The sequence below is a fragment of the Gasterosteus aculeatus genome, chromosome 20, assembly GCF_964276395.1.
Source record: "Gasterosteus aculeatus chromosome 20, fGasAcu3.hap1.1, whole genome shotgun sequence".
Taxonomy (NCBI): Eukaryota; Metazoa; Chordata; class Actinopteri; order Perciformes; family Gasterosteidae; genus Gasterosteus; species Gasterosteus aculeatus.
In genome coordinates this window covers 4,483,033-4,495,052 of record NC_135707.1, presented here as the reverse complement: position 1 = coordinate 4,495,052, position 12,020 = coordinate 4,483,033, and the positions used below count along the sequence as shown (strand labels likewise).

Here is a 12,020-nt window from a genome sequence, read left to right as displayed (position 1 = left end):
TGTCCTTTTACTCATGGCATGATGTCCCCAGGGAATTCTGAGCCTTTAGTACCCCCATAGGACAATGGTACAGATCAGAACGTCTCTTCATCTCTCTCACCTGCCACGTCACCTTGGTTTTCTCATTTAGAGTGGATAGCATTTGGTTTAAGACAAAACACTGGGTTGAAATTAGTGTCTCGGCCACCTGCAGCTGCGGATCTTGACCGCAAGGTGGCGGTCAAACCTCAACATTTAAACCGGTTGGCGCTGGCTCTGCACCGTGGTGCCTTCACTTGCCCCTCTGCAGCCACGGAGGTGTGGAGCGGAAATGCTTGCTGGTGACGGTTCCCGCACTATGTTTAGTTGTTACTTTTTCCACGTCACGTTAAGGCAGCATTCAACGGCTCTCGGCGCCATTTTGGCTCCGCGGCTTCTCACCCCAATGCAGTTCCTGTAGTTTAGTCACGTGTGCTGCCGTTAAACCAAAGGACCGTGTTAGTGGAGTTGTGGTCAACTCAAATGTAACTTTAAAGTCAAAATAAATCGACGGTTCCTGTCCAGATAAAAGAGCCCGAACAGAAGTTATTACGGATTTAATATCCTGAATACTTCATCGCGATGCCAGTCACCTGTTGTGGGCTAATTAAAACAACAGCGTTGCCACGGATACGCAAAGGCCCGTCGTTGCCTGGGCGTTATCTTGTATTTAAATGGTCAGCCTGCTGAAAGGGTTAAATTAAAATTGGCCACAAGTACTTTTCACCAGATTAAGCAAACTGTATGTGAAATAATGAGCAATAACCATCGCGGCATTGCGCGCGCTCGGTTTAATAGCCGTTATACTTTACACTCGCTATATATATATATATATATATATATATATATATATATATATATATATATATATATATATATATATATATATATATATATATATTTATTTTTGTTGAAAGAGGTGAGCATGACATGTATACATGCTTATTCTAAAGACATTGAAAAACGTGCACACCCACGCACACACGTAGACGCGCGCACATGCGTTTGCTCCCTCTCCCCCCCCTCTCTCGCTCTCGCTCTCTCCCTCCCTCTCTCGCTCTCGCTCTCTCCCTCCCTCTCTCTCTCACACACACACACACACTCACTCGTGTTCCACCCTCACACATCAACGGCATCGTGCAAATAAACATACACGCGCGCACACACGCGTACGCACGTTTCTGCAACCCTCTATTTTTGTGTGTGTGTGTGTGTGTGTGTGCACCGGGAACCGGGCGCCTCATAAACGGTCGTGGATTATGATGCCAGCGGACTATCGGCCTCTCCTTCGGCTCCAGCTGTGAAAATAGAACCGAAATCGCATGCTTGTCTCTCTCTCCTCTCTCTCTCCTCTCTCTCTCTCTCTCCAGTTTTATTTGTAATTTGGTTCCCGGTTACTTCTGAGCACCGATAGACCGCCGAGACGCAAAGAACACGTTCAATGCCGGTGGAACATGTCCTATGTTCCCTTTCAAGGTAAGACACCAGCAGGTATTTTATCATTTAATTTGTCATTCACTGCATCTTCCGTTTCTGCCCTCCTCTCCCGTTCCTCCCCATCCTCCCTCTCTCTCCCTCTCCCTCTCTCTCTCGCTCTCTCTCTCTCTTCTCCTGCTATCTCTCTGACAGTATCATGTGCGATAGGCATATCTAAAGGCACCACGGCAAACAGGTGCATTGATATAGCCTGAAGTGCCTTCTCCTTAGATGCCCATAGACGCACGCACGCACGCACACGGTTCCAGCGCAGCGTGCGTCCCCATGGACCTTTGCATGCGGCAGTCATAGTATTGGAATAAGGTATGCATGGGAAGGCTACTGGTGTCACGGTGTACTCTTGCAAGTGCACCCCTCGTTTGAGAGCAGCTGCACAGTGTGGATCGGGAGAAAATGCTACGATGTGAATATTCTTTTATATTCCATAATAATCATGTGCTGTTTTAATGTATGTGGTTCTCGTAAGGAGCTCATACCGCCCCCCATAATACTTGTTTTTTTTATTCTATTCTTAAATCGTAAAATGATAACAATGTTGTGAGAGCCACGCTCATAGTACAAGGAGTCTAGAGTGCGGTTTTACTATCTCCTTTGAAAATATTGCTGTTGCCGGATTTCAATCTCATGCAATATATTCTGGGATTTTCATCCACAGCCTGAATGAACTGTATTCTTTCTCCCCCCCCCCCCCTAAACTTTGTCCCTCTAAGATTTGTAGAGGACCAGATTGAGAGGGCTTCTTGCTCCTCGCTTGGTCCTTTATTCCCCCAGACTGGATGGTGAGTGGGTGAAAGGCGCCTCAGTGTACGGTAAAGGCACATTCCCCTCCGTATCGTTGCACTGCAACTGTGACTAATGCTATATGCGAGCAGGCGTGCTGCAGTGAGCTGCCTCCATCCAGTCGAAGCGTTCAATTTTGCAGCGTCTGTGTGTGATGAGAAGCTAATTTGAAGAAGAAGAAAAGAAAACAAACAGAATGATAATTAAAGCGAGAGTCGGACCGGAATGAGATGGAACGCCCGGTGCAAAGTTTGAAGGAGCCGTGAAGGATTTAGGGGCTTCGTGGTGTGTGTGAGTACCTGTTATCAAAGAGGTTTGAATGCCAAGAACTGCACCGGCTAGGGAGGAGAACCTGAGTGTGTGTGTGTGTGTGTGTGTAAAAAACGAGTGTGTGGGTTCAGGAGAGAGTGGAGGTGTGCTGCATGTGACGGTTGGGATGAGAGAGAGAGAGCGAGCTGCTTTATGTGTGGAGACGAGTGCACGCTTCCTTACCCCTAGTTGCAACACTATGGGGTGGAGGGGGGTTGGGGGGGTCCAAAATGGAGACTTACAATCTCAACCTGAAAAACCATGAGCTTGTGGACTTTCGCTGCCCCCCCCCGGAGTGCTCATCATCTGAGAAGGGAGGAAAAGAGACACACAATTTAACCTGGTCTTTTTTATTCCCTCGGAGCAAAGCAGATAATGAAGGAAATGCCCTCTTGTGCAAGTGCAGCTATATAAGTTGGTTGCATAATGTTGGTGAGATGTTCTGCCAGTGTTTGTGTGTGTGTGTGTGTGTGTGTTTGTGTGCGAGCCCACTCTGGGAGTCATTGCCAGGAAATTGTGAGCACAGTGCTGCACCTCCCAAACCTGTCAGCGACGCCACCGAGTTCTCTTTCCCTGCGATTTCACGGTTTTATTTTAGACATTGTTTTCTGAGCTGAGCCGGTGTTTGGTCTCATTCAATTTGGTTCGACCGCTGGGGGGTGGGGGGGGGTTGAGCCGTTAGACGGATTGAGAGACACGATATGGGGATGCACCGATTGGGTGTCGGGTTTTATGGTGTTTACTTCAGAACTGCTTCAGTTGTGCCAAATGTTACGCCCTCAATTGAGCGATTACTGGTTTTCCCACATTTACCAATCAGTCATTGAACATCCTTTGTTTTTAGGACTGTTGATTGGACATCGGCCATCTGAAGACGAAATTGCGAATCAGAATCGGCTTTATGTGCCATGTGTGCTAACCCATTGGTGGAATTTGACTTTGGTTACATCTACGTGTACATGTGCGTTCTTTTGCAATTTTATAGACTGTTAGACAATTTCTATGAGAAATAATCAGCTGTGGAAATGAGTAAGTAAGTCGGCGCGCCGGTCAGTATGTCGGCGGACACGCTCAACAGATATTCTGTCCGTCTCCCCCGTCCACCTGTACATTACGAACGCCATGGTTACTCAAGGCAATTATGTAACACGGTGTGATATTTATTGCCGCACGGTGACTCAACACCTACGGAAGAGATATGTGGTAAGAAGGGCCAGTGCGAGCTCGACACCCGACTTGGCGACGAGGTATTGATCCAGGCGGCGGGAGGCGGGGCCATCGGCGGCCTTGCAGATGTACATTTGAGGCCGCATCGACGAGAGTGTCCAGCCGACGTACCAGGCGAACCACTTGCTTCACGCCGAGTGCCGGCTCACACGAACAAGCAGTTTAGAGACGGGCCTTCCTATCTCGGCGAGATCTTTTTCCTCCCTCGTTCGCTCTCTTCTGAACTCGCACCTCCCTTCGGTCTATCTCTTTCTCCTTTGCTTCCCCCCCCTCTCTCTCCTGTGGTCGATCCCGCCCGGCCCCCCTTTTCTCACGCTGAACCACCCACACACATATACAAAGCACACACACATGCTCTGCTACCCCCCCTCGCTGTCTCCGCTCCCTCTTTCTCCTCCCTCCCCTCCACTGGCTGCATGCACAAGAGCAGATGGACGCTACGGAAGCAAGCAGCCAGCCACTGAGCCACCTCCGACCTCGTCGATTTTACAGTAGTTTGATACAGCAGCTCCTGTCAAGCATGGCCCCAGTTAAAGAGACAGCACACCCCCCCCCCCCCCCCCACCCACCCGATGCACTGCAGCACTCCTCTGCTCCCGCCTTCTCCCTCCCGCTCTTTCTCCCATGTGACATAAGGGACTGTCTTACACCCCTCCACTACTCCGGCGGTGCCAAGAACCATCATCTGTTCGGCTATTACTGTGCCGCACGCGCGAGATCCGGCCGTCCCTCTGCACTCGGTGATCCGTCCAGGCCTTCTCAAGCGGGGGCGCCGAGCGGACCGGAGATGCGTTTGCGGGAAACTTTTGCAAGTGCTGTGCCGGGGGCGTGGGGGGGGGGGTGGGGGGGACGACGACCAGTGATGAGCATTTGCTTTCAATCATTTATACGGGTCGGAGTTCTCCAGCTGGAGAGCTTCTCGATGGCGTTGACATATATTTGGTCATCAGATTCTCAACCCGTACTTCTAAATAGCAAACAAAATTTCAGGGCATAGACATGCAATGATGTAAATACATTGTAGAAGTATCACTCATGTCATCATTCTAGCCTGCAGACGGGAGTTCAATCAACGCTCAACAGGGCCGAAATTTGTATCGGCTCACATATTTTAGATTCCACGTATTCATCCGCACGTTCAGGCATGCAAAAACAAAAGCGCACAGGAAGCTTGTTGAAATGCATTTCATCCAGCAGACATTTCAAAGTCTCTTGTACCCAGGAGGTCAATCAATGGTTGACCTCGGTAGCATGAAATATGTGTGTGGTACACCAGGAGCTGTGACCATGCGAAGGCATTGACGATCTAACGGCTGGAAGCACTGATGCCCGAGGCAACATCTTAATACGATGTGACATTTCTCTGGACATTTATTCTTTATCGTCTTGAGGGCCTTTTGTATAGAGCACTATGTGTTTTCCGGGCCAGCCCGTGAGTTAGCAACACATTGGCTCCCTCAAAAAAAGACCAATGGGACTTTTTACCCATTTTTTATTTATAGATTTTGGCAGAAAATAAACCCTCTGGCCAGTTCCTGAGGCTTAAAGGTGTTGTTCGGCAAGATCGTCTTGACAAATGATAGCCACGTTTGTGATTTTTGAAGCATATAAATGCACCACGCAGAAGGGTTAGCACCACAGTCTCATGACTTCACTTCACCTGCGCTAAGCAAACCGCTGTGTTCGGTGTGATGACGCTTCTGGCGTCTGATTTGGCCTCTTGTTTCCAATCTCTGACGCTTTTGTTAACCACAACGTTATCCCATTCATAAGATGTATTTACTTTAAAAAAAAAAAAAAAGTTCATCTAAAGTGCCAAAGGCTAACTTATTTCCTGGTTCTAGGACCAATCCGGGTTGCACTCTATTCTTGGCCAAATAGTAGAGTGAGTCATCTGCATACAGTGTGAGGTAAACCGCTTATAAGATTGCACAGATGTTTTTCTTTTCATGTCAATGCAAGTCTACGCACGGTTGATTTATGGCAACGAAAGGTCCAGATATGTCGTCACTCTGTGTCTTTTTGTTCCGTATTAATAGATTGAGTTCAGTCGTCAGCTGATCCTCTTTCCTCCTTTTTCTTATCTGTTGCCCAACACTAATCTAGCATTAGTGAAGCATACCCGGGCCCTTATCCTCGAAGAGCTTTCCTTGCTTCTGTGATACTGGGGGAATCTGCATGGGGGCTGCTGGAACTGAGTCGCTGGGAGGAGTGGCTTTTTAGATGCAGCTACACTTTGGGTGGGTGGGTAATTCAATTCGGCTGCAAAGCCTCAGTCGAATGACTCAATGGGGTTTTTGGCGGCGCGAGAGAGAGCAAGAGAGTGACAGAGAGAGAAAGAAAGCCTTGGCTTTTGATTGATCTTGTCAGGATTCACTCACAGCAAAAAGGTCACGAGCGGCCTCCTCTTTCCTGAGCCAATCAGTGAGCGGCCAATCCGGGATAATAATGTCCCTTTGGATACGGTTGGCTCATAAGGTTTGCGGGCATGATGTCATCCAATCCAGTGGTTGCCTGTGATTCAGAGTTGTGAGGTTTTAGCCAAATACCCTCGGCAGCGTGAGAAGTGACAGTACATATGTCAGTATTATGATTCATGGACCGACCGATTGATGGATTTCTCTTTCCAGATAAATTCATGATATGAAGATATTAAGTCTGTTGAGTCTGTGCTGTATTACACCAGTAGATGCCTCTTCGAATTATTCAATTGCCATTTTGAATCATTTCAGCGGTCTTTTATCTCGAACATTATACGTTAGAAAAAATTTGTTCACGTCTGTTGTGTTCATATGAAAGTAAACGTAAAAGTGTGCTTTTTGCCACAAGTGTAATTAAGGAATCACTTTTTATGAAATAATTATAAAGAAGCATATTATACATTGTGAGTTGGGAAAGCCTGTATCAAATAATTAAAAATGTGTATACACTACACTCGGGGATTTATCGTTCCCTTTGACATGTACACTCAAAGTAGTACTTTTAAAAAAAATTCTGCCTGGTACCTGGTGAAATAAGAGATGGAACCACACTGTGAAATGATGACCTCTGAAATGAATAAAAAAAGCCATCTCCGAAGCGTGAAGCTGGATGAAACATCAGCTTTCCATCTCTGAATAACGCTCTCTGCTCAGTCTGAACAGGTCTATACTGCACCACTGGGGGTGTGCACTCTCCCACCTGTAGAGACATTCATTAAAACCATATTTCTACTCATACCTCGTGTAGGTTTTTGGGCATTAACGTTTTTTTTATTTTGCCCGTTGCCTTTTTACAGTGCATGTTGGGCTGTGTGTCTGAGACGGTCTCCTTCTGCTCGGCACAGGGAAGCGGTCACATCAGGTCGTGGATGTTTTTTGCACAGCAGCAGCTCGGCTGAGCCAAGTCTCGTTCCAACTCTTGGATACGTGTGAAACCTTTGACCTTCACACAAGCATGGCAGTGTTCATGATGCGGCACATTTTCTGCCTCAAGTTAGGAACATTTTGTTTTTCAGGTTTCCTCACTGGAAGTAAACCGCAGTGGTTTCATGCACCGTGATGTTAAATCACATTTTAAATCATCAAAAGCATAACTGTGATTAGCTAAATTCTGAAATTACAGCATTCTTCAGGCAAGTTTAGGCACAATGCCATGGCAACACGTACATATCGTGGTGTCAATGTGTCATTTGAATATCAAGTGAATATTTACTCACAAATTACAATACTGTCAAGAATAAATGCAAACCTGAACATAAAATCATTGCCATTTTGAGGAAATATCAACATTGTTCCTTATAGTTATAGTATAGTTCTAAAAAAATATCCTTCAGTTCATATTCATATTTCAGCACCATCAATTATATTTATTAAACCACAATCACCAAGAAAATTTTCCTTTCCAAATGTTTAAAAGAAAATTAATCTACAACTACTTTGATGAATTCGAGGTCGTCCGGTTTTTGTAATGTAAAGCATCCTGCTTCTCGCTCTGTTACATCATTGTGAATTGAATACATTTCATTTGATTCTTTGGGCTCTGGGAAAAGATCAAGATCATGGTTGGCCTTGCAGCGTGAACGCCCAGGTTTGATCCGGGGCTCTTCCTGTGCCGAGTGTGCACGTTTCGTGTGGGTTCTCTCTGGTGTCCTCCCACATTGCGAGTGGAAACTCTAAATGGCCGGTAGGTACGGATGTGAGCGGCGGTGGATGTCTGCCTGGCTGAGTTCGACCTGTGGTGGACGGGCGACCTGCGTCCAGCCATCCTCCCAGTGCATGCTGGGATAGGATGTAGCCCCCGGGGTGAGATAAAGTGGGCAGAGGCATTGCATGAATAAATGATTAACATCAACGTCAAACGTAAGCTTGTTGGAGGATTTCTTTAGTTCAGGTTTGCGTCTGTAACCTGCATCTTTTTTGAAAGTTAAACATTTTGGAGCTGGAATTCATCAATTACCAGAATTCTTTTGGGATAAGAACTATTTTTGTAATAAATGTATCATTGTATCGTTTTTATTTTGAAAGGGGAAGACTTTTCTTATCTTCTTCTTCTTTTTAACGCTTTAAACAAATGGCGTTAAAGTGACGCCCTCGGCATCAGGCATATGTTCATTTGGTGCACATACAGCTCCTGGATATAAGGTGGTGAGGTGGAGGCTTTGATGGGAAGCAGCACGGTCGCTTTGTCTGTAGCTGTGATCCGCTGTGATTACGTTGTTTCCTTCTGCCATCCAGTATAATTGGTGAAAAGTGGCCTAAGTAAGGTGTCTTAATGACAGTGGTGGATTCATGAAGTAATATAAGCGGGATGGATTTGAATGTTAATGTCCTTATGGGAAGATTATTATTCAAAATGAACAAAAGGTATTGTGTGTCAAAAAAAGGACTTTAACTACCTTCTGGCCTTAATGAAGTCGTATATTGTCCTTTATTATTCTGTGTAGATGTCGTGAGCAGGCCCACTCGTTTGCTCGAGGACCATTTTAAAGGTTTCGCATTCAAATGATTTTTAAATTTTTTTCAACTTCGATATCAGATGTAGATTTGAGCAAATGTGTTACCCGAGGACGTTTGCTATGTGCCCCGTATGCCTGTATAAGCACGCGTGCACTGTGTTTGTAGTGGTGTTTTACCTCCACTCAAAGGACCCGGTGAAGGTCAGCAGGCTCACTCAACAGCTGATGGTAAATTTAGTCTCCTTTTCACAGTCCCACACACGGTTTAAGTATGTTTCTTCTGCATCAGGCCACATCCGGGCACGTTACTGCTCTCAACAGACGTGCCATTATCCAACAGGATTACGTATCAGAAGAAGAGGTGGTCGCGATGACAACGTTTGTCCGAAATCCCTTTTTGTGTGCGTCCGTGCGTTTGAGGAGGAAGCGTCGATTTGCCGTATTGTTGATCTAGTTCAGCATCCCGGAATAGTGCTGAGGTTTCCCTGGATGAATGTAACAGAATAACAGAGTGCACGAGTCTGTTGTCTGTGATTAACGGCACTATCGAGCAGGTAGGAACGGATGCCGATGAGAGGAACTCTCGTGCCAAAGACGCACTTTAGTATTTACTAACCGCCGAGTGTTAATGGGTGAAAAGTTGCCTTGCAGATGCTACAACCCCGTGTCATGTCATGACCCCCAGGTCCCGCAGCTTGGCTCTATCGCTACGCTGCTTCCTCTCACGGGACACGATATTGTCAGCACTCAAAGACACTGCCCTTTCTTTTTCAAAGGAGAACGTCAGATTTGCGGTATTAATAAACGTGTGTCAAGCGGTGGTGATTTCACAATAATGATATTGTTGAGTCTGCGTTTTACACAGCAACAGGTTTGTGTTTGGCTCCATTCATTCACGTCAAGGTCGGACAGCATGAAGAAAGGGAAAAAGCAGAGGCTTGAATCACATCTGTCTTGATGCCCAGCAGGAAACACCCCCCCCCCCCCCCTCCGTGTGATTACAGGACTTTATTATCCGACCGCTTTCATCGACGGAGGGGTCCGATCTGTCAAGGGGTGTCATCACCTCCCCTCGTCTGAACGAACTCACCGCGGAGGAGAGCCGTGGAGTTGACAGCTGAGTGATGAACGCCCAGCTGCCCCCCCCCCCCCCCCCCCCCCACGCCTCCCCCCCCCCACCCAAAGACGTAACGTGCACTGACGTAGTAATTCTTCCAGCTTGTCCTCGGAGGAAGAGAAAGCCGGAAGTAGAGCCACCGGTAACACATACGGAGTCGCTGACTCTGCTGTGGCAGTGAATCTTTTAACACCTTTTATCTATCCAGGGAAGTTTGCCCACCACCCCCCCCACCTCACCTCCCTCCTCTTCTTTCACATTCACCAGTTGCACATCCAGGCCCTTTGGAGCTGCAGTAACCCTCCGGTGATCTCCGAACCTGTTGAGGGACAGGAGCTTCCATCCAAATTTAAGATTGTTTTTCCTCGCAGGCCCACAGATTTTGAAGCGCCAAACCTCTACGTCCACGAACGCCGCTCGGGGACCCTCCATGGAGGGGGCCGCGTCATCTGGAGAGCAGATGTGAGCTAACGACATGTGGCAGGAATGGCCACCGCGCGCTGGAAGCCCGCTGCTTATGTCGTATTTGTGGTGAAGGGGCGGATGTGCTTCCGTCGGAGGTGCGCGTCCGTTCGCATTAGCGGGCAGAAGCACAACGGGTGGAGAGGCCCGAGGTGAGCTCTCGGGGAGCGGGGCAGTGACATCACTTCGTGGTGGCTGACATCATCGGTGATGCGGATGGATGAATGAATGAATGAATTTGCGGCGACATGCGTGCCTGCCTTCACGTGGACACGATTCGGGGTTAGATGATGTCCCACAGTCCCATACGGGATCACGTATGTGTTGCTGAGGGAACTTATGTAACGCCTTGATGTTTGTCATCAGGCGGGCAGAGTGAGCAGCCTGCTGGTGAACACAGTGGAGCATAAAGAGCCAGATATTTACCGCAGCAGCTGGGAGACCAGGAACAAGTTAAACAAGCGTGAATATTGGATTTACATTCACCAAGTGACCAGACATGTGACTTGACTGGTTGCATATACAACGCCGGTATTTCTAGTTTTCCTTCTGTATCCCGTTATCAAATGGACGGACACGACAAACAGATGTGTGCAAAGAAACTGTCGAATCCTCGGGGCGCACAAAAGAATACTGCTGAAAGCAACAACTGTAAATAAATGATTTGCAATGAGTGCAATGAAACCAACAAACGTTGGCCTCTTCTTCCCAGTGAATGTTCCCACAGATGATACAAACACCCTCACGCTGTTTCTCTAATTAAAGAAAATCAGGTCATGTATTACTGTACTTATGGAAAGGTGGTTGCAGAGTTCTGGCAGCTGAACTGCTGCTCTTTACCCATTTATACTGTGTGTGTGTGTGTGTGTGTGTGTGTGTGTGTGTGTGTGAGGGTAACCGTGTGTTTGCACATGTCAGACTATCTCTTCTTTTTACCGTTTCCATGTGAATGTGTCAACTCCTCTGTGTGTGTGTGTGTGTGTGTGTGTGTGTGTGAGAATGTTCATTTTGTGTGGAAACAAGGAACACCGTCTCTTTCCTCACAGTAAACATACCAGACAAATCACATGACCCCTTATTAATTGCATCTGCTACAACAAATCTACCTCAACCATGACAGAGAGTGGATGAGGCACAGAAAGACATGTTAAAGAGGTTGAAGCTCAACATCAGGCCGGTGTAGCTAATATTTCTCACGCTGTGTGTGTGTGTGCTGTTCATGCTCCATGTGCTGAAGAGTGAGCTGTGAACAATGACTGCATGTGTTTTCCCCGCTGGAAGATGTGTGCGTGAAAACATATTTTTGTCTCACACACCGATGGCTCCCATTGTTGGAGGAGTTTGGGAGCATCCGCACGGATGAACCTTTATGGGAAGTGACAGCGCAGCGATGGCGCGCCATGTAGTCGTGAACATCCACCAGCTGTGGAGTGGAAGCTGTGTTTTTTGAAGTTCTCCAGGTCTTAGTAGACTAGATTAGCAGTATCCTGAACCATCTGAGGCAACATTGTCTGTTGACTTAACCAGCTTCATTGGCTCCGTTTGGATCTTGCACAAAAGCCTTTTTGATTTACTGACAAAACGAGCAGAACGGCTCTGCAGTACTGACAATACGTTTCCTTTGATTGACAAATCATTTTGATACCTGATGATTTAAGTATTTTTTTAAGCACA

At 47.0% G+C, this 12,020-nt stretch overlaps 1 protein-coding gene across 15 annotated transcripts in view; it reads left to right on the top strand.

Annotated features, from left to right (window-relative positions):
• The first annotated feature begins 1,121 nt into the window (after nt 1–1,121).
• Nucleotides 1,122–12,020, top strand: part of syngap1b (synaptic Ras GTPase activating protein 1b) — a 98,889-nt gene continuing 87,990 nt past the window's right edge. For 8 of the 15 annotated variants that reach the window (XM_078094587.1, XM_078094578.1, XM_078094582.1 and 5 more), the window contains exon 1: nt 1,123–1,494. In XM_078094587.1, the coding sequence (XP_077950713.1) occupies nt 1,480–1,494 (15 nt within the window). In that variant the 5' untranslated portion in view covers nt 1,123–1,479. Of the gene's footprint in view, nt 1,495–12,020 lie in introns of all 15 variants that reach the window. The other 7 variants (XM_078094592.1, XM_078094588.1, XM_040164267.2 and 4 more) reach the window with 3 other exon arrangements.